This window comes from Aplidium turbinatum, chromosome 4 (genome assembly GCF_918807975.1).
Source record: "Aplidium turbinatum chromosome 4, kaAplTurb1.1, whole genome shotgun sequence".
Classification (NCBI taxonomy): domain Eukaryota; kingdom Metazoa; phylum Chordata; class Ascidiacea; order Aplousobranchia; family Polyclinidae; genus Aplidium; species Aplidium turbinatum.
Window position 1 is genome coordinate 4,734,059 of NC_137475.1, and position 23,501 is coordinate 4,757,559.

A 23,501-nucleotide genomic window follows, 5' to 3' on the forward strand; every position below is an offset into this window, starting at 1 on the left:
TTTTTAGTCTTCTGCAGGACTGGTTTCTCAGTGTTGCTAAAATCAGTTTAAATGTAAGAAATGCAAAATAAAACTAGCAAACTATACTACGTAGCATGTGGTAAGTTCTTTATTTATGCATTATGTTATCCAGCAGGTTGCAATGGTCATGTGTACCAATAGGGTAGAAATTCTTTTACACTTACCGTAACTGTTTTAATAATAATTAATACTCATATGCTTAAAAACAATGAAAACTATTAATACTAAAAAAAGTGCTCAATGCTAAGCAAAAAGGCAAAGCAGAGCGAATTAAATCAAATATAGTTATTACTATCTGAAGCCTTTACAAATTTAAAAATTACAGTTATAATATTTAATATCTTTGCAGGAATTATCGATTCATTACTTTTTTTGCATGTTTTTCAGACCTTCTGATGATCCGTTAGGTGAAACAATTTGTAAAGGCTTCAGATAGTAATAACTATATTTGGTTTACTCATATGCTTGTATTTTCTGTGACAAAATAATAGGCTATGTAATACATAATCTAGGTTTGTGATTGTGAGATAATTTTTACTTGCAGACTTTTGACGTAACATAATTTACAGCAGTGAGTTCACTGCTACTTGTTAACAAATAATTTCAGAATTTCATTGTTTCTTCTGTGCATCAAACATTAAAAATGGCTTCCCTTGTGTCAATTTTGGAACTGACTGTTTCAACAAGTAAGTTATACATTTACCTTGTTACTTTTATTATGACAGCTTGTTTGTTCATTTGTATTTAATCATATTTTTATCGGTATGTATTTTCAGCATGTGTAGAAATGTGTACCCAACTCATTGTAAGTGTGTTAAAAAGAAAACTTTATGTTCATAACACAATAAGAAGTTTTTCTCAACACGAGCTTACTTTTTATGGAAACAGCATAAATTCTAACAGCTATTAAAGTGTTACAAACCATGTAGTATGTAATTGCAGTTGCAAGAAGAAAAATAATGCCGGGAAGTATTATATTTTATAAGTAACAAAGTACAAAAGGAAGCATGTACTTCAGCTTCACTTTCGCTCACCATCACAACTATTAAAACTTTGAATGGTACCTTTATGATTACACTTTGTTAGGTTATTAACTTTACATAAGTTTACCCCAGGCAAGGGTGTTATTTTCACTGGTGCCAACTTACGGGGTGGCGTGGCCACCCCGTAACCGCTGTGGCGGGGTGGCAGCCACCCCGTTTAGGTTACATTCCTTACTGCAAATAAATGTAATTTGAACGGACGTTTAAATCTTTTTTTGATCATTGGTTTTCGCTTTAAGTCAACGTAAAGCAAGGGGTGAACCAATACAGTATTGCGAAGAAAATGATTGTTTGTGTCACAAGCATGATACTCGCGTAACATCAAGCAAGCTACGTGAAGTTTACGCAACACGTGGCTACGAGTTTTTTCCTTGTTGTTGTTGCGATCGTTTTATTTGTTACTTGTCATAAGTCATTGTTACATTTGTTAGGTTTACAATGGGATTTATTAATCAATAAAATACGATCTTTCCATTGCTTCCCTCAAAAATCTTTTTTGAAAAATTTTAAACTGCTCATAATATCGCTATAAAATATGCCAGCTATAAAATACTTGGAAATAAAATTATCTCGATGATTGATAGCTCCACCCTCTAAATGAATATCTATTTTCAAATTTCATTAAAAAAATGCAATTTTTGAAACTTTTTGAGTTTTATTTAAAAAGTGCACTTAGTAAAGTAGCAGTTTTAATGTTCTGCAAATTTGCATGTTTATATGATTCTATTTGAGGAAATCTACACCCCCTGCCAATTCCCAATAATAAAAGCAACCTTTTTCAATTACTCAAGATTTTTTGAATTATTTTCTGATTTCAATTGGAGTGTACTGTCATCTACTTCATGCTTTAATTTATACTTTGTTATCTACTTCATGCAGTAATATTGCGTCACTGTGTCAATGCGTGACAAACTGTGAGGCGGGAATTTATTGGTCTGACATAGGAGTTGCTTGTTACATCATAGAAAAAATTACAAAAAGTTGACCAGTAAAAGTTTTCGTCGACATTCCAGTTTTATTCAGCTTAAAGATGCCACCGAAAAAGCGTTCAAAATTGAAGCCCTCCATTGAGTCATTTTTGTTGCGTCTAGTCAGGATTTCAGCCAGCATGAAAGTGACCAAACGCCTGAACGAAACAAAAGTGTGCCATTGCCAAAAGGTGTTAGCACGATCAGGGAGGTGGAAGAACTGAGCACGAGCAGGATAATCGCTGTTGAAGGGAGAAGCTATCAAAAATCGTGGGAGAGCGAATTCCCGTGGCTAGAATACGATAGATGCAAAGATAGAGCATTTTGTTCGATTTGCAACTATGTTGCAACTGCTTGATCTATTTGCAAGCAATGAAACAATTTCATTCATGCTTCCAAACGTGATCTGCATTGTGAAAATATACTTATCGTTGCCTTCCACCACCTGCGACGCGGAGCGATCGTTTAGTGCACTCAAGCGCATAAAAACCTACTTGCGATCTACCATGACGCAACAGCGATTGAACCACGTCCTAATTTTAAATGTTTATCAAGCTGAAGCTTCACGGTTACAACTTGACCAGTTGATTAACAGTTGGATTGACAGAGCTGCTGTTCGCAAAAATACTTTTGCCAAATGTTAAGTGTCAGAGCAGCAACGTAACAATAAAATTCACGACATACCTCCTGTGCTTTGTTTTAAAGTTGCTTTGTAAATTATCGAGCCACAAATCAGGTGTGATAAGACAATTGCATCTACGAAACACGCTTAGTAAAAATCAAACAAAAACATGCAGTTTGAAAGTTTTTAGATTGCCATATTGTGCTATCCGCCACCCCGTGCAAAAATAAAAGTTGGCGCCTATGGTTATTTTACCTTATTATAGTGAAACTGCCACTTATTAAGTGAGACTTAACCTTTTTTCGTTGCTGCTCATTTTGTTTGCAAACAAAGGAAGGATCGGGACTTTCTGGTGTGACCATGACTTACCTGGTCAAGATTTTGAAGAAATATTGCACAGTGGTTAACTGGTTATTCAATTACTAAAGAAATCAGTATGAAACTTGATGTTAAAAAGACTTAATCGTAATCTAAAATCCAAATCATAAAAAAAAACATTTTGGCACACAACACACTAAAATTCTTCACAAAAATTGTTCAACATTAAAAGAGAAAATAAATGGAGAAAGAAACAAAGACGGATCAAAATTAATTTTGGCAACAAACATCACAAAAAAATTTAATTATGAAACTGTTACCGTATACACTCAGTATATACAAAAGAGTTCATAAACAATGGCACATCACTTCCAACCCTCAATATGAGGAAAGATTGTGGTGTTGATGAAGACACTGTACATCAATTTATCTTTTTTGAGAAGAAAAGCTTTTTATCTTCACATAAACTAATATTTTATATCTAGTTTCTTATGTTTTTACATAAAATCTACTCATGGATCTTGCTGATGACATATAGTAAAATCACTAGCCTAAAGCTTATATTAGCCAATCAATGATTCAGTTCGTGATGTAATAAGTTTTAACACCTACTCAAAGCTTATAAAAGTTGTACCAGTGGGATGACTTGTCAATAATACTCAGTAATCACAGTAGGTCACAAACTTGTTTTGTGCTAGCCAGGTGCTTCGTTGGAAGTTTGTAGGGAATATTCAAAAGTTAAAGGTTACCATTTTAAACATCTCAGTTTGATGAGTTGCTTCTTCAATGTTTTTAGGTGTATATTTCCTTTCTCTTAACCAAACACATTTCAAACGTTTAATCTTTTAGCTGCGTGACATGTAAGTTTCAGAGACAGGAGAAATTGCAGTAGTTGTGTAATCGATGATGTTACATAGTTTGAAAATTCTAAATTTTAAAATAGGTTCAAAAGTGTTTAAATTTATGATTTGTTTTTTAGACCAAAAAGAACTCGGCGATGCCCAAAAGTATCTGGAGGAAGCAGCCCAAGCCAATTTAGCTGAGTTTCTAGTGGGATTATGCCAAGTACTGGCGGACACTAATATGAGCCAAGTAGCTAGGATGGCTGCTGGCCTTCAGGTATGCTCAGATTCATTTGCTTTGTATTGAATGTATTGGTTAATGGTTATGAACAGACTGGTATTACTCTGGAAGAGAGTTTGAGTCTGCCAATGAGGAAATTCATTTGATGTAAGTTAATACAAGTTGATTGAGATCCTGAAGGCTGAAGGTTTAAAAACTAAATGACCATGCTTGTGCTACTCTGTTGAGCATTTGCCTTAAAACTTTCATGTAGGTAACTGATGTTTGTCCATGCATTTTGGCTTTACATCTAGTTGTAAGATTTTGTACATAATTGTTCAAATGTTGTGTAGGTTAAAAACTATTTAACGTCAAAAGATTCATCAGTGAAGCAACAGCATCAACATCGTTGGTTGTCACTGGATGAAAATTCCCGTGCTGCAATTCGAACTTTGGTAAGTAAAAACTATATGTATAGTGATGACTTAATGTTCCTATGCACAGCTTGGTGACACATAAGTGTACATTTGAAAAGGTGACTTTGTGTTTTGTTTCTCATGTTCATGTGTATGTTAAGAATCTTCAATCCAAAGTGGCCACAATGCGCGTGGAGCCTTTATTTATCTAAAATTCCATAAGTTTTTAAAATTTCTTTGTACAACTCCATGAGAAATCTTTGATTATACCACCATGCAAACAAAGTGTACCACATACTAGGCACCGGCACTACAAATGTGATGTGAGGCCATTTTAGAGCTTTCATTCCTGATATATCTGCACAGAGCTTGTATTACGTTTGTGTGGTGATCAGGTTACTGGGAAGAACAATACATGAACTGTGACAACAAAAACTTGCATTATTCCAACAGGCCAAACAGCTGGAAATACTTTTGTTTTGTTCACTTTTGAAGTGCAAGCTTGAGATGGTTGTAGAATACTTATATACTAGAGACACGGATGCTATAATTCAAGAGGCGTTTATTGAAAAGATTTTTTTAAATGATGTGTTGCTAAAATTGAAGTTGGTTTTAATCACTTTTCACCCATTTGTGAAGGTTTTGACTGCCCTTGGCACTGAGACTAGCCGACCATCATCAGCTGCACAAGTCATCGCCGGAATCGCTTGTGCTGAAATCCCTCTTCAGCAGTGGGGGGACCTAATTCCAAAACTAGTGCAGAACGTTACTTCAGCACAAAGTACTGAGCTGCTCAAGGAAGCAGCATTGGAGACGATCGGATACATCTGTTCCGACATGGTTTGAATTGTTTGTGTTTTGGAAAAAAATCTTGTTTAGACATGTTCTAGTCAGTGTCAACTGTCAAGTTATAAAACATTCGGCATTGCACATGTATGCTGTGTAGTTATGTGTAGTAGTGGTAGTCGGTATGCTGTGTAATATGACCAAGATAACTTTTTTGATGCTTATTTGCAGCAAAGTGTAGTATCTTGTATTCGTAGTATTATTTTAGCAGCAGATATCGCATAGATAGCAACAGTGGATTAATTAATAATTATTCCCCGATTAACAAGATCTGTTAATTAACTAGATTCCATTGCGAACTAATTAAGTTTCATATGCCCTAACCATTGTAGATTGTTAAAATTACTGATAAACATGCGAACTGATTGTTGATTATCTAATCAGATGGCCAGCTTAATCGTTGCTTAAAAAAGAATTGTTGATCAATTCAACCCTTAATATTCCAAATCACAGTTATGAATCCAGCACACTGTGCACACTGCACAGATTTGGTACTTTGGCTTGATTTTAAAACCAAAGGCATAAATGCCGATGCGTTAATGCAGGAACCGGACCACCTCATGAGCCATTCCAATGAGATATTGACAGCAATTGTTCAAGGAATGCGCAAAGATGAACTAAACCTCCATGTGAAGTTGGCTGCCACCAACGCCATGCTCAACACTCTGGAATTCACCAAAGAGAATTTCGATCAGGAAGTGCGTTTGTGACGATACGTAATGATAATTGTCCACCAACAATGGTTGGCTGCAAAACAGCACCAGAAAAACTTGTTCTTTTACTGGCGATTATTGACCAATTCGTTCACTACTTGTTGCCTTATTTCTATTAGTAATTAAGTTTCTCGCATGAAATTCTTAAAGTTCTATTCAACCTTTATGCACTCAAGCTTTGAACGCTTCGGTATCTCTCCACCACATTTTTTCATATCATTTTCCTTAATTTTAATTTTTTTTTTTTTGTCAGACCGAACGAAATTTCATCATGCAAGTCATTTGTGAAGCCACACAAGTAGAGGACTCAAAGGTGAGAATTATTGTATAGAGCAAGCTCTGGTTACAATTTTATATTTTACTTTTCTTTATCATCAGTAACCCACTTGGACTGGAATTCTATTCATTCTTTATCACTTTGCTTCGTCTTCAAAATGCGCCAAAGCCCAGTATGATACATTCATTCATCTCTATCACAGTTTCACAGAATATTCCTTTTTCAAAATGACCCTGTTCTGTGATATTGCCAAACGGAAAACCACCGCACTTCAACATTTTTTTTCACTCCTAATATGAGATTGCACACTGATGATGATTATGTGCCCGATCTGATACAGACGTTATCGGTCATGGTCTTCCAAACTTCTCTGACGTTTGCTATTTGTATTAAATCGCACACTAGTATATACGATTACACACTAGTATATATGAAAATGGTGACTGGACTTGGATGTGAACCTTGGGCCTCCAAGACATTAATTCAAGACGATACATCTGTGCTTGGCAGAGCCAGGCAGACGCTAAGCGCCTTTGAAGGCACTTCTATTGTGTGTGGTCAATTTTATATAAGGGTCGGATAGTGTATTAGTAGGCCTACTGAAGAAAGAACATATGTATTGAAGCGTTTGCTGAGTCACGTTTCTGCTGGACTGTTTTAGCGACACGTAGTGGCAAAGATTAACAGTTTATGGTTTCACACCAATCTTCAGATCAAAGTGGTTGCCCTGCAGTGCATGGTGAAGATCATGTCGTTGTATTACAAGTACATGGAGGCGTACATGGGACCTGCGCTTTTTGCTGTAAGTTTAGTTTGGGTTTGAAAAATTAGTGTCTAATCGTTGATTTTGACCAAGGTTTTATATACAAATCGTTTTGAGCAGTGATTTGGCATGTTGTACAAAAGTGGGAATGCGAAGTTACTTTCAGTCGCTTTTGGTTTAATTGTTTAGTGTGTGGTGCAAATGTTAGTGTGTACTTGGCTCACGTATGATTGTAAATTTCTTGCAGTAAACTTGCTACAGATGCACTGATCACTGCTGGTAGAGAGCCATGTGTAATACCGAGTAAATATCACAATATTATCACATGAACCTTGTGCTGTTGCAACTTACCTAACAATGGTGTATTGTTTCACAGATCACTGTCGAAGCTATGAGGTCAAGTGAAGATGATGTCTGCTTACAGGGCATTGAGTTTTGGTCAAATGTTTGCGAAGAAGAAATGGACCTCTCCATAGAACTGACTGAGGTATCGTCGTCTAACTGAGCAGTTTAGTAAATTACCTTTATAGGATAACTGGACTTCTAAATTAAAAAGTTTTGGATTAAAAACCTTCATATAAATGGGTCCACGTCTTTTAGGCGCAGACAGTTAGGCGCCGGTCAAATAGGCGCGCACACTGTGGCGTCAGGATATTTAGTTGCGGAGCACTGTGGCGCTAGTTCATTTAGGTGCTATTCCTAGAAAAGTCTGCAGATTATATCAGCTTGGCAGTTAGGGCAATGCTTTCACACAAAATGTTATATTGAACAGAAAAATATATTGTTTTGTTGATGCACGTGCATTTATACAGAAAAATATATTGTTTTTTTAAAGTGCGTGTTCGGCATTTATTTGTTGTTAGTTGTTATGTATTGATAAAGCTTTCGCCGACGCAAACCTGGACTAACAACAAATAAATGCCAAACACGCGCATTAAAAAAGCAATATATTTTTGTGTTCAATATAACATTTTGTGTGAAAAGCATGGCCGGTTTAAGCAGCTACACTCATGGAAGCCATGACATATTTTTCTGTTCAATACAAGTATACAACATTTTGTGTGAAAAGCATTGCAGGATAAAGCAGCTTCACTCACTGGAGCCATGACTAACAACAAATAAATGCACGCGCATTAACAAAACAACGTATTTTTCTGTTCAATACAACATTTTGTGTGAAAAGCATTGCCTTACCTGCCAAGCAGATACAATCTGCAGACTTTACTAGGAATAGCACCTAAACCTAAACGAACGGGCGCCACAGTGCTCCGCACCTAAATATCCTAACGCCACAGTGTGCGCGCCTATTTGACCGGCGCCTAACTGTCTGCGCCTTAAAGACTTGCTCCCATATAAATGTATTGTGTCAATTCTCAATTTTTGTTTTGCACGTGTAAGTTCAACTGGTAGATAGAACTTTACGTATTGTTGGTGCTTACAATGCTGTCTTGCAACAGGCTTCGGAATCAGGCCGCCCTCCAGAGAACATCAGTAAGTTTTATGCCAAAGGAGCTTTGCAATATCTCATCCCGATCTTGACAGATATACTTGCCAGACAGGTTAGCGACTGAGATTTAATTTTCGATGCTATACAAGTGAAGCCATTAATTTTCTTCCACATAATTTGTCTATTAAAAACAGAGAGAGACTGTTCACCAGGCATTTTATAATAAAAGTAATTTGCGTTCTTCTGGTGACTATTTACTAGGTTACCTCCTGATGTTAAAGATGATAACTAGCTTTTGTATTTCCGACGTTTCGTCAGTCAGCACGACTGACTTTATCAAGGTGGCTAAAACAGGTTAACACAACCTGTTCAGCAACGATGGCACAACACAAAAACGTACTGATAAAATGAATAAAGTAAGCAGCAAGAATCAGAATTAAAACACGCAACAAGATACCTAGAGGTTAAACTGAATGCAGTGAATGCCTAAAACCAGTAGGCTGCTTTCCAACAGCGTAAATTTATCTATCTATTGGGCCACCGTCAAGAAACATTGAAAAGTCATCAGACAAGACAGAAACCAAGGGAATTGGCAATAACAATGATAGAGAAGACGCACTGAGAATGGAAAAGGTGAAGTTAAAGTTAAAGTAATTTTTTGTACACAGAGGGAAAATTCTGACCATCTTTCTGGTTGAGAGCATGTTGTGCTTTCTGGTTTATGTACCACTTTTCTGTAAATAATCTTTTTGTGTAATCCTTTTCAGTTTTAAGAATGGTAGCGTTGGTCCAAGTAATTTTATGGTCTGAATTTATAGAATGTTTGCAAAGAGCGGAATGCTCCGGACGTTGAAATTTAATAGCTCTTTGGTGCTCGTTGATTCTAGATTTAAGGTCACGTTTTGTCTGTCCAATGTAGATTAAATCACAGTCATGACACGGAACTTGGTAGATCAATCCAGAAACTTCACCTTCTTTCATGGGGTCTTTAGCCGAGGGAAGGTATTTACCTATTGTCAGATAGGGTTTCATCGCAACTTTGATTCCTATGCCATCCTTTATGGTTTACCTAAGATTCACAAACCTAACATTCCTCTTCGCCCTATTGTCTCCTTTATTGGCTCACCTACCTATGAATTATCAAAATTTTTAATTGATATCTTATCTCCACTCTTCGATCATCAATATTGCATAAAAAATTCCACGGAGTTTGTCAAAATAATTAAAGATATTGACGTTAGCCAGGAAGACTGTCTCGTTTCGTTTGATGTTGTAAGCCTCTTCACTTCTGTCCCTCTGACAGAAGCCTTGGACCTAATATCTAACCTGTTATCGGCAGACGATTCACTTGAAAGTCGTACAAAATTATGTGCAGATGACGTGATTCAAGCTTTAAAAGTGTGTTTTCAATCTACTGTTTTTTGTTATAAAGATGTGTTGTATCGCCAAATTTATGGTACGCCGATGGGCTCCTGCATCTCTCCAGTTGTTGCTAACATCTTCATGGAATTTGTTGAACGCAAAGCCATCAGCACCTTTCACACTCCTCCACAATTATGGGTTAGATATGTTGACGACACGTTTTGCATCATCAAAAAAACTGCAGTTAATGATTTTCACAAGCACCTTAACAGCATTTCATCATCCATTCAATTTACCATAGAACATGAGGTCAACGGCAAAATTTCATTTTTGGATGTTAAAGTGGTTCGCCATAGCAACAACAAAAAACTAACCACTACCATACACAAAAAACCAACACATACAGACAGATACCTGCAGTTCAACTCACATCACCCCAAGCATCAAAAACTCACAGTGGCCAAAACATTGTACAACAGACTGGACACTCACATAACGGATGATTCTGAACGTTCACACCACAAGAAAAACATTCACAATACTTTAATGCTCAACGGATTTCCACGAAAACTTGCTTGCATACAGCGACCCAAACCGAAACCTTCGCTTCCTCCTTATAAATCTTTTACTTGTCTTCCTTACATAAGGGGGGTAACCGACAAAATTCAGCGTATCCTTTATGGCATAGGAATCAAAGTTGCGATGAAACCCTATCTGACAATAGGTAAATACCTTCCCTCGGCTAAAGACCCCATGAAAGAAGGTGAAGTTTCTGGATTGATCTACCAAGTTCCGTGTCATGACTGTGATTTAATCTACATTGGACAGACAAAACGTGACCTTAAATCTAGAATCAACGAGCACCAAAGAGCTATTAAATTTCAACGTCCGGAGCATTCCGCTCTTTGCAAACATTCTATAAATTCAGACCATAAAATTACTTGGACCAACGCTACCATTCTTAAAACTGAAAAGGATTACACAAAAAGATTATTTACAGAAAAGTGGTACATAAACCAGAAAGCACAACATGCTCTCAACCAGAAAGATGGTCAGAATTTTCCCTCTGTGTACAAAAAATTACTTTAACTTTAACTTCACCTTTTCCATTCTCAGTGCGTCTTCTCTATCATTGTTATTGCCAATTCCCTTGGTTTCTGTCTTGTCTGATGACTTTTCAATGTTTCTTGACGGTGGCCCAATAGATAGATAAATTTACGCTGTTGGAAAGCAGCCTACTGGTTTTAGGCATTCACTGCATTCAGTTTAACCTCTAGGTATCTTGTTGCGTGTTTTAATTCTGATTCTTGCTGCTTACTTTATTCATTTTATCAGTACGTTTTTGTGTTGTGCCATCGTTGCTGAACAGGTTGTGTTAACCTGTTTTAGCCACCTTGATAAAGTCAGTCGTGCTGACTGACGAAACGTCGGAAATACAAAAGCTAGTTATCATCTTTAACATCAGGAGGTAACCTAGTAAATAGTCACCAGAAGAACGCAAATTACTTTTATTAATTTGTCTATCTTACAAAAAGATTTGATCAGCGTCTTTTGTTGGTTAGATGACTTTTGACCATATGTCACTAATTACGCTACAGCGATTGCAGTACATTGTTTTAACCTCTTGAAACATAAAATTATTTCTCTATCAACACTTTGTATTCTCTATACTGATAGTCACTGAGTGTTAACGTAATTTAACGACGCACCACAGGAAGAATTGGACGACGAAGACGACTGGAACCCGTCAAAAGCCTCTGGCGTGTGTCTCATGCTTCTTGCAACTTTGTGCGAGGACGACGTTTTGCCGCAGGTTTGTTGGGATATTGAATGATGTCAGTTGAACTTTCACTAGTTGAGAACTTGTATGGTTTCTCAAACAAAGTTCATAATCTTATTTTGAAGTCAATTTTTTCTGATTATGACATTTCAAAGCAGATTTGCAAAAAGATATTTTGTAACTCAATTTTCTAAAAGTGCTCATCATCTCAGCGATAAGCGCTGATAAGGTCTCCCATTCGAAAACAGCAGTCTATCACGTCATTAATTTGTTCCACCGTGAAATGTCAACATTGCTCACCCAAACAAAATTTCCAGGTTGTGCCTTTCATTACTACGAACATTTCGAACACGGACTGGAGATACCGGGATGCGGCTGTGATGGCGTTCGGGTCGATATTGGAAGGACCGAGCACAGAGAAGTTAACTGAAATCGTGGAACAAGGCATGGAGATGCTGATTAATCTATTACAAGACAAAAGCGTAGTGGTTCGGGATACCACTGCCTGGGCTATAGGAAGGTACGTACAATCTATTTGAAGGCTGTAACCATACTTGCTAAAAAAATAGCTGTGTGAAAATCAGGTCTGACTTGGTTTCTCATAAAGGAAGGTACTTGAAGTTTTGCGGTGCATGCGTCGTTAGATGAAATGCATCAAAGGCAGTAACAATAACCTGAAGCTTTTTCGCAAAGTGATTGTTGTCATTCATGGTTTGTATTCTTATCTTTAATCATTTTACCTCGTCTTCAGAATATGTGAATTGATCCCAGAAGCCGCCCTGAAAGAGGAGACACTGATGAACCTACTCAAAGCCATGGTTGAAGGGCTCAACAGCGAGCCCAGAGTGGCCGCCAATATTTGTTGGGTGGGTGTGTTATTTTTACCTTTCGGAAATGAATGCTGTTTTATTAAGCTTCTTTTGTTGGAATCAACGTTTGTTTCTGTAACTGGTTTGCTTGGTTGGCAGTTATTCTTTGAGCTTCCTATAAAAATCTACTCGAATGCAGGACAACGATAGAAACAAAGATGCAAATCTAACATTTTTGGCTTCTCCTTTATTAAGAATCTAGTTGTGCTATAAAAGTGACAGGAGCTACAGTTTACTGGGCTACGATGTTACAATCTTGCGTTGTGTTGTGATGTTTGTAGTTGTTTGCTTCCAGGCGTTTTCCTCGTTGGCGGAGTCCGCGTACGAGGCTGCAGAAGCGACTGAAGATGATCCTGAGACATACTTGATGTCAGGAGTCTATGAGAAGGTGGTAGAGAAGTTGCTGCAGACCACAGACAGGTTCGTAACAACCTTCAAAGGGTTTATTGAGTTTCTACCTCTGACAATGTTCTTAATTGTTTAGTCTCTCTTTTGATTGATCCACTGTAGGACAAACCGTTTTTTAATTTTTCTTACTGCGACTGCAACTGAAATCAGCATTGGCTTTCCAAACACTACTTGCTATATTCACTGTTGCTTTTGGTCATTATTGTTCTTGGTTTTATGTCTGTAGTTTTGTGTTTTCTGAAGCAAAATGAGCCATTTTTACATTGATTCTGCAGACGTCTGCAGTCTGCAGACGTTGAAGGTTTCTCCATACATCAATTTAACCTAAAAATACTTTTGGTTGATAATAAAAACGAACAAATTCCATCACACAGGAACGACGGTCATCAGAACAACCTCCGGAGTGCCGCGTATGAGGCGGTAATGGAGATGATCAAGAACAGTCCAAAAGATTGCTATGAGACCGTCCTCAAGACGACCAGTGTCATCATGGACAGGATTCACGCTCTTCTTCTTATGGAGGTTGGTCTGCTCTCATCACGGATAGAATGAGGCTCTCTGCTTCTAATTTAATGACCTTTGTTTTATAAAAAAAAATTGTATGCTTGTTGCCCTTAATATCATGACTGTAGTCAGTAATTATGATACTTTCACGCTCAACATCTACAGCCGTTTAGTCACTGTTAGAAGGGGCTAATCTGCACACCGGTTTTATGATGGAGTGCTGATGTGGATATCAACTGATGAAATTGTTCTTACAACTCTCATCAGCACTGTGGGTCATCACGCGCCTTTTTCTCAAACCTTTGCATGATATTCGTTTCTGGCTTAATGGCAGTGTTTGATCACCAGCAGCGATCTATACAGGTCGCCATGGTCACTTGGTGCAACTTTAATGTGTTGTTTTGATGATCATACAACTACAACGGCATAGTAACTAACTAACTATACGAAACAGAATCCCCCAATGAAAATATTTTAGAGTAGCATAACCTTGGGTGTTCATCAGGACAATATTATCGTTTTTAGCACTACTTGTAACGTTCATCTGGTGAAAGTAAAAGCAACAATAAACAGCGTGAAACGTCAGTGAAGCAATAAACCATCCTGTTTGTTGTTGCTTTTACTTTCAATTTCATAAGATGAACGTTACAACTAGTGCTAGAAACGATCTTTTCCTCACTTTACGAGTCTATCTAAACCGTGTTCCTCCTTCAGTCACACATCCAGTCATCAAGCGATCGATCCCATTATAACGACCTACAATCGCTCTTGTGCGCCACGTTGCAGAGTGTACTCAGGAAGGTTCAGGAGTGCCACGTGGCAGGTAACATGATCGATATTTTGATGCTGTTATTGCTAAGCCTAAACGCTCGAAAAGTTTTGAATGCGACTTTTCAAGAACAAGAATCGATTTAATTAAATCTGGGTTTTATTGCTTGCACTGGACCTGTTCTGTAATTTAGATAATGGCAAAAGGAAATTGGAAAACCTCACATGAACTTATGCTTCTAGTATTCAATCGTAATTGAAAAAAATTTACTCAAAACACGTTAGTTCGTTTTTGCTTTGCAAGATGAACAGTTCCTTGATGAGTTTTTACCGAAACTTTTGTGAAGCTACCACTAACTACATCTGATACTTTCTGTGCGGCACAAAACCGCGACACTTCCCGCCGCATTATTGGTACATTTGTTCGTTGCAGGGATTGCCGACAATGTGATGGCGGCACTCCTCCAAATGCTCGGCTCCAGCAGCGGAACAGGAGGAGTCCAGGAAGATGCTCTCATGGCTGTTGGAACCCTGACTGAAGTTGTGGGAGCACGCTTCATGAATTATCTGGACGCCTTCAAAGAATATCTGCTGGCCGGATTACAAAACAAAGCCGAGTATCAGGTAACTGTGTGTTAGCATTATCAATGCTACTGTGGTGTAGTTGTATCCATCATAGCCACACACTGCCCTTGTTTATTGCAATTGGGTTCAACGCTGCTGTCTTATTCACGTTTGTTGTTTTTCGTCACATCAACAGACACAAGCATCCTCCCCGACTCATTCACTTTCGACTTATCTCAATAAAGTTGGCGATTAGTGTTTTGAGCTCTGATGAGTAACTGACTGGAGTATCGAACACTGGTCCTACTGATACGTGTCTCGTTTGTGTAGTACAATTGCACAACATTAAACGCGAAGAAGTGCCCTTAGACTTAAATATTTCAACGCTAGCTGCGGACTTGGAGCATAATAATTCCTATTTTCGATTATAAAGTTTTAATACAAAATCACTGAGGTAGGAATCAATAGCGGAACAAGATCGAATACTCTCAATATAAAATCTACCAAACTTTTCAGTTTTCAATCGTTAAATTGTTCTGTATTGACCTTCACTCTGTGCCACAGGTTTGCATCGCTGCCGTTGGGGTGGTTGGCGACATTTGCCGGGCTGTCGGACGACAAATAATTCCTCATTGTGACCAAATTATGACGGTGTTACTGACCAACCTATCAGACGCAAGTGTGCATCGAAGCGTGAAGCCACACATCCTCTCTGTCTTCGGCGACATCGGCCTGGCCATAGGGGGAGAGTTTAAGAAATATTTGGAGGTTGTTCTACAGATGCTACAACAGGCCGCCAGTGCGCAAGTCGACAAGGTATTTGAAATTGTTTCACGTGATTTGCCTGCTAAAACTATATCTTGTGTCGGGCTAGCTAGTTGAAATGAAACTGAAATGTCATGAATTGTCTTTGCAACCAGTGCTGTTGGAAGCATAGCATATATTCAACCATTTTTCGTCAAAAGTTGATGTTCTTACTCTTAACCGTCTCCTTACAATCATAGATTGTCATGATAACAGTTGCAAGAAGCGGAGCACGTTCTGTTGCGTCGTTTTCACCTGACATGAAGATCGAGACCAAAAATTCATTGGCTTTGCCGGACTTATTTTATAAAAGCTAACCAGCCAGAAAATCAGTCCTTTTGGACATTGGCTCTGCTTTCGTAGACGTTGAAGCAATGCAAAAGAATTGTTTTTCTGGCCAAGTGGCCACCAAGTACAAATGCAAAGTACCCCCCCCCCCCCCTTCAATTTCATGTTTCCATTAAACATATCCGACTTCCTCTTCACAGACCGACTACGATCTTGTGGATTACCTGAACGAGCTCCGAGAGAGCTGTCTCGAAGCTTACACGGGAATCATCCAGGGACTGAAGGGAGACAACGAAAAAGATATCAGTCGTGAGTTTCAATCTTGTTCTTCTTGTGTCCGGTTGGTTGTGGTTGCGTAATGACATGAAAGCAAGCGATTAACTCTTTAGTGGCGGCTGCCAATATACAGCTCACGATCTCTCGAAACGTCTCAACACATCGTGAGCAGTTTTTACTTTATTGATCCAGTTACCATTTTTCCACGTGGCAAAATGAACTGAAGGCAATAAACCATTAAATTTTTAACACTGGGGATGAAAACAATTTAGTTCATTTATTTTTATTTATGTTTGCTTCACTGAAGTTTTAGATTTTCTACTTCTTATGATTGTTCTTTGAAAAGATGAAAAGAGATGAGTCTTTGTTTAGTTTTGGCCTTTGAAATCATCCTCCTCCTCATGAATCTCGTTTTTCTTTCAGCGGATGTCCAGTTGGTTTCCTCCCAAATTCCCTTCATCCTCACCTTTATAGAAGTCGTAGCTGAGGATGAAGATCATTCAGATGGTACTGTCGCCGCAGCATCTGGACTCATTGGGTAAATTTATTCTATCAGATTTTTTTGTAGAAGTGCCCTGCTTTTTTGTCTCTTGCAAGTCTTTTGCAATGCTTTCTCACCCCATCAGTAATGGTTGATTCCAACCGCTCAGTGAGTATAATGCAAAACTTTTGACTATAAATACGTCATGAGGAAACAATCATTCTTCAAGCACAGAGTGACGTATAAAAGTAGCCCGCAGTTTATGTGCTTGCTGTATTTAGAACCGTTGACGCTGGTTGGTTTTGCAAAGTTGTGGTGAATTATTAAAATTTTCTTTTGTTGAAGAAGCTTTGTAGAAACGTTCTGAGCTTCGGAATCGTCGAGAGCAAGTTACACTTTTTCGTTCATTGGTTGGCTTTGTGTTGACAACAAGTTTCTTTCTTTCACTTTCTGCATCGCTCTTCCACCGTATTTTCTACTTGATTATTATTGCAGGGACCTGTGCATTGCCTTTGGAAAGACTTGCGGCGCTGACTTAGTGAACGGAATAAACGCCAAAACTTCGATTAACAATCTCCTCACTGAGGGCCGGAGGTCCAAAGCGAACAAGACAAAAAGCTTAGCTACCTGGGGAACGAAAGAAATTCGAAAACTTAAAAATATAGCTTGAAATGGTGAGTTGACAAGGTGCATTTTAGTCATCAGCCACAAACTCTTGTAGATAACTCCAAAGTCATCGTACAACATCAGTAGAGTGGTGCACTTTGTGCCATGACTTGGCTTCTCAATAAAAAGCATCGGGGGTTGCCAACACCTGAATGAAACCTGAAGGATTCTTCATGAAGTTGTTGCAAACTTGAAAGTTTTGATTGAAAGTTTTATTGTTTGTTACTGAAAAAGTCACAATTGAATTGCACTGTAGCCAAACTACAGTATGGTAGTTCATTTGATACGTATATAGCTTAGGGTGTTTCATTTTTTCACCATTTTTGAAATTCAAAATGCCTGGGGTCCCATCTGGTGGTATTTGGGGAAAAAAGTTTACACCCCAAATTTTTTTCAATTATGACGTCATATTGAGGTGGTCCACGAGGTTTGAAATTTTTGGGCTTCAAAATCTCGAAATTTGGCCGTATCTCCGGAACCGCTCATCATAGATCGACAAAATTAGTATCAAAATGCGCAGAAGGGTCGGTTTCCTATACCTGATGTAGAGAATATTAAGGTCTATCTGCTTCAGAAAAAAAGTTATTACAAAAAATCTGATTTTCGGTGTATTTTCTCCTGATGAACAGAGATCAGGTGATCAAGATAAAAGTTTTTCTGTATTTTTGCACTCTTAGAAGCTGTTATTGCGGAATAATAGTTGGTGTTAAGGTTTCAGTACTGGGCTTGCCTAGTCTTGCTATCTGGTTAAGCAAAGCCTCATGTTGCATTGCTCCGGGACTCTTTTTGGCACCGTCCACAAAAGAAATGACATGGGAAAGATATATTTCGTTTATGTAGAACATGCATTAAAGGGTATGAATATCATGACCAACTTCATTATTAAAATAATTGACCAGTCGAGTATTGACTCCGGACTTTTTTCCGTGTTGAGAGCAGTCGTATCAGCCATGACTGAATATTAGGGTGTTTCATTTTTTCACCATTTTTGAAATTCAAAATGCCTGGGGTCCCATCTGGTGGTATTTGGGAAAAAAAGTTTACACCCCAATTTTTTTTCAATTATGACGTCATATTGAGGTGGTCCACGAGGTTTGAAATTTTTGGGCCTCAAAATCTCGAAATTTGGCCGTATCTCCGGAACCACTTATCATAGATCGACAAAATTAGTATCAAAATGCGCAGAAGGGTCGGTTTCCTATACCTGATGTAGAGAATATTAAGGTCTATCTGCTTCAGAAAAAAAGTTATTTCAAAAAATCTGATTTTCGGTGTATTTTCTCCTGATGAACAGAGATCAGGTCATCAAGATAAAAAGTTTTTCTGTATTTTTCCACTCTTGAAAGCTGTTATTGCGTAATAATAGTTGGTGTTAAGGTTTCAGTACTGGACTTGTCTAGTCTTGCTATCTGGTTAAGCAAAGCCCCATCTTGCATTGCTCCGGGACTCTTCTTGGCGCCGTCCACAAAAGAAATGACATGGAAAAGATATATTTCGTTTATGTGGAACATGCATTAAAGGGTATGAATATCATGACCAACTTCATCATTAAAATAATTGACCAGTCGAGTATTGACTCCGGACTTTTTTCCTGTATTGAGAGCAGTCGTATCAGCCATGACTGAATAGTGAATATACTTGGGGTAGGTGAACTTTGCAAGCCTCCTGGATGATGTTGTCAAAAGTCAGTGCTGCAGTGACTGACACACTTTTGGGAAAATTTTTAACAGCAAGCACACTTTCGTGCTTCATGCCATTATCATCAACAAGTTGACCTAAGAAAACGTATCGATCTATTTTATCGACAACGTGCCCATCATAACATAACTGCATGGTAGAAGCTGAGTTGAGAAGGTTCTCACTTTCCATCAGAGATTTTTCTCCTGTTTTTTGTCGTTGGCGGTATGCTGTCGAAGGTGATGCAGCTATTTGATCGTTTCCAAAAACCGACCTCATAAGATCTGACTGTTGGCGTACCGAAGTCATCCTGCGATCAGCAAGTAAACAACTTCTATCATTTATTGAAAAAGAATGTACTTTCTTGTAGCCTACACTTTTTCCCCAACAGCTGATTTCAGAGGCTCGTATTCCCTATCATCTTCCCAATTTATATCCCCATCAGAGTCGCTTTCGCTACTGTGTAGACATCTAACTGCTTCATTTCTTTTTCTCTGTTTCGAACATAGTAGTGCCGATGCTTTGGCAGATTGTATGCCAGAAGTGCTCGGTTGTTCAACTTCACTGCTCGTTTCCCACCTCCTTTTATGATTTTCCCGTTCCAAAGCCTTTTCTACATGGTTGACATCTACGCCACCGATAAACATTTTTCGATCTTTTCGCTGATCTTTCAAGAAAGCTATTTCTTTCTCCTGGACTCGGTTTTCGAGTTCACAGCTGCAAGAGAGTTTCTTTTGAAAAACAACCTGATTTTCGGAGATCGAACACTTCACTTACATGCACATATATCGAACAAGTTCTGCAACCATTCTTGATTAACCTCATTACCTCTGCGTTTCATTTCTTTCTTTCTTGCTGTATTGTAGCCTACTTCTCTATCTTTTAACTTGGCTTCAATTCTCTGTTTGCTAAGCACTGGAAGACCAGCTTTGTTCTATATGCCAGCTACATCTTTCAGCAGTTCATCTCTCAAATCTTTGAAATGGGGTATTTTCTTCAAAAACTTTGGGATTAGTTTCGGCTACCGTACTTTCTTCCTCAAGTAAAAAATAGTGATGACTATATCTGAATTAAGGGGAAGCACATTTTTCTCCGATTCCTTGAAGTTTTGCATCGACTTACTAATACTTGACCTTAATGCCATAATGACACTTAATCAAAATCTAAAGCAGGTGAACAGCATACCTCTTCCTCAACGGTCACATTATAATATCCTCGACGAGGGGTAGCCGTAGCCATCATCATTATAATAGTAATACCTTCAATAATTAGTTAATTACACTTTCGTCTCTTGCAAAACAAACAAGGACTATTATTATGCAATAGCAGCTTCCAAGAGTGGAAAAATACAGAAAAACTTATTATCTTGATCACCTGATCTCTGTTCATCAGGAGAAAATACACCGAAAATCAGATTTTTTGAAATAACTTTTTTTCTGAAGCAGAGGGACCTTAATATTCTCTACATCAGGTATAGGAAACCGACCCTTCTGCGCATTTTGATACTAATTTTGTCGATCTATGACAAGTGGTTCCGGAGATACGGCCAAATTTCGAAATTTTGAGGCCCAAAAATTTCAAACCTTGTGGACCACCTCAATATGACGTCATAATTGAAAAAAAATTGGGGTGTAAACTTTTTTCCCCAAATACCACCAGATGGGACCCCAGGCATTTTGAATTTCAAAAATGGTGAAAAAATGAAACACCCTACTGAATATACTTGGGATAGGTGAACTCTGCAAGCCTCCTGGATGATGGTGCCAAAAATCAGTTCTGCAGTGACCAACACACTTTTAGGAAAAGATTTAACAGCAAGCACACTTTCGTGCTTCATGCCATTATCATCAACAAGTTGGCCCAAGAAAACGTATCGATCTATTTTATCGACAACGCGCCCATCATAACATAACTGCATGGCAGAAGCTGAGTTGAGAAGGTTCTCACTTTCCATCAGAGATTTTTCTCTCGTTTTTTTGTCGTTGGCGGTATACTGTCAAAGGTGATGCAGCATTGCAGCTACTTGATCTTTTCCAAGAACCGACCTCATAAGATCTGACTGCTGGGGTACCGAAGTCATCCTACGATCAGCAAGTACACAACTTCTATCATTTATGGAAAAATAATATACTTTCTTGTACACTTTTCCCCAAACAGCTGGTTTCAGAGGCTCGTATTCCTTATCATCTTCCCAATTCATGTCACCATCAGAGTCGCTTTCGCTACTGTGTAGACATCTAGCTACTTCATTTCTTTTTCTCTGTTTCAAACATAGTAGTGCCGATGCTTTGGCAGATTGTATGCTAGAAGTGCTAGGTTTCTCTGTTTGCTAAGCACTGGAAGACCAGCTTTGTTCCATATGCCAACTACATCTTTCAGCAGTTCATCTTTTAAATTTTGGAAATGAGGTATTTTCTTAAAAAACTCAGGATTAGTTTCGGCTACTTTCTTCCTCAAGTAAAAATAGTGACTGACTATGTCTGAATTCAGGGGAAGCACATTTATCTCCAATACCTTGAAGTTTTGCATCGACTTACTAATACCTGACCTTAATGCCATAATGACACTTAATCTAAAGCAGGTGAGCAGCATAGCCTACCTCTTCCTCAACAGTTACATTAATATTATAATAGTACTGTAATACCGGTACCTTCAAATTACCATTTCATCTCTTGCAAAACGAACAAGGACTATTATTACGCAATAGCAGCTACCAAGATAGAAAAATACAGAAAAACTTTTATCTTGATCACCTGATCTCTGTTCATCAGGAGAAAATACACCGAAAATCAGATTTTTTGAAATAACTTTTTTTTTGAAGCAGATAGACCTTAATATTCTTTACATCAGGTATAGGAAACCGACCCTTCTGCGCATTTTGATACTAATTTTGTCGATCTATGATGAGCGGTTCCGGAGATACGGCCAAATTTCGAGATTTTGAAGCCCAAAAATTTCAAACCTCGTGGACCACCTCAATATGACGTCATAATTGAAAAAAATTTGGGGTGTAAACTTTTTACCCCAAATACCACCAGATGGGACCCCAGGCATTTTGAATTTCAAAAATGGTGAAAAAATGAAACACCCTAATATAGCTGTAACTATTTGGACTCAATCAATGATAGTTATAGAAGTTGGTCAAAATGGTATCCCTGACAGCAAAATCCGTCAATTTTACATTTATTCGTCTGCAGACGTTGAATCAATGTAAAACTGACGAATTCTGTTGTCTAGGATCGGACCTCTCGTACCTGCAGCAATTAACATTATTACAACGTCATCTAACACTTTGTTTTTTATTACAGGATAATTCAACTTGTGAAAGTTTTGCATTCTGCGTAGTCACTGGATGTGTGCATTGTGTTGATGACAAATGCGTGTGCGTGTGCCATCTAAGTGTGCGTATGCCTTCGCGCGTCGAGTGCCTGGTGTGATGATGATGTGTGCCCTCTATGGTCAAGCCAACTACTAGCAAATTTCTTCGCCTTTTACGTCATAGGAGGACTTGGATCCAGTGATATCTTCGTAACTGCAATCCGCTGAGGTTTCTGGGAATCATTTTCAATATATTTGTTGTCATTGAAAAGAAGCGCAAAGAAATTGCATCAACAATGCTGCTAGAGTGTGCAGCGATTTAATGTCTGTTCTCGTTAGTTATTGCTTTTGATGAATTTGTCTTTGCGTAACTTTTCTTTTATCAATCGCTTTTAACCCAAAAGTTTAAAGTTCCTCAGTTAGAATTAATGAGACATAAAGCAGCAAAGTTTATTGACGGTAACAGAATCCTTAAGGCGTAAATTGAAATCGTCGAAATTTGTTAGTCAGCCTCGATCTACAACGTTTTACGTTGGTTTACCGGAGCTGACTCAAAACGTCAATGTTGCCCGATGGGTGCGTGTGATGCCTATTCTTTCAGAACTCTTCCTTTATCTGTCAAACCTTACTTTGTTTTCTGTTACATTAAAAAAACGATTTTCTTTGAAATGTTCTGTACCAAAGTTTCGCACGTGTCTGTGAGCTACGGAAGCTTGAGATTCGTAAGCTCTGCCAGCTTAGCATCAATTAACCAAGCGCTGCAAAGTTTAACTTTGCTTTGCACTGCCTTTGTGTATACACTGCACTGGAAATATTAATCCAGCTTTCTGATCTTAAAAATGAACATATCAGAAAAGTAGGCTAATAACCAACATGCTTTTATATTTCCATTTCTTTATCATAATAACCTGATTACAAAGAACAAAGCTTTGGGTATATCACTTTGTTAGCAGCCTACTGTACACTAGTTTGGTAAAAGAAACTTCCCTGGTGAGTGTTTCCAGTTTAGAACTTTCAATCACCCCTCTCATATATTCTCATTCAGCGTTTGTGCTATGCTCCTCCTGTGTGAAAGGACCTTGTCCTGTATGCCTGTGCACTGTGCCTTAGTGGCTTCCGTTTTTCACCCTTACTCTGCAAAACGTAACTCTTTTAGAAGTTAGGGGCGAATTTGATTTCTCTTTTTCTTGAAGTTAATTGTCATGGTTTTGCTCTTGATTTCAATAAAATTTTGGCCAAA

The 23,501-nt window shown here is 38.2% G+C and overlaps 2 protein-coding genes across 3 annotated transcripts; both read left to right on the plus strand.

The window, feature by feature from the left end:
- Positions 1-23,501, plus strand: LOC145769559 (importin subunit beta-1-like). Of its 2 annotated transcripts, XM_082581213.1 has the most exons (22): positions 1-100; positions 629-707; positions 3,952-4,091; positions 4,388-4,489; positions 5,090-5,290; positions 5,842-5,994; positions 6,263-6,322; positions 6,999-7,088; positions 7,426-7,536; positions 8,507-8,608; positions 11,573-11,671; positions 11,956-12,158; positions 12,390-12,504; positions 12,803-12,927; positions 13,290-13,437; positions 14,134-14,242; positions 14,621-14,811; positions 15,316-15,567; positions 16,044-16,152; positions 16,543-16,657; positions 17,096-17,274; positions 22,252-23,501. In XM_082581213.1, the coding sequence occupies exons 2-21, from the start codon at positions 665-667 to the stop codon at positions 17,268-17,270; spliced, it is 2,643 nt and encodes an 880-aa protein (XP_082437339.1). In that variant the 5' UTR covers positions 1-100; positions 629-664; the 3' UTR covers positions 17,271-17,274; positions 22,252-23,501. The 2 variants fall into 2 exon arrangements, with proteins under 2 accessions (XP_082437339.1, XP_082437338.1); XM_082581212.1 differs by lacking the exon at positions 1-100 and having other exon boundaries at positions 570-707.
- Positions 9,668-11,143, plus strand: LOC145769560 (uncharacterized). The gene has a single exon (XM_082581214.1). It carries the CDS (start codon positions 9,961-9,963, stop codon positions 10,945-10,947), a length of 987 nt encoding a protein of 328 aa, XP_082437340.1. The 5' UTR covers positions 9,668-9,960; the 3' UTR covers positions 10,948-11,143.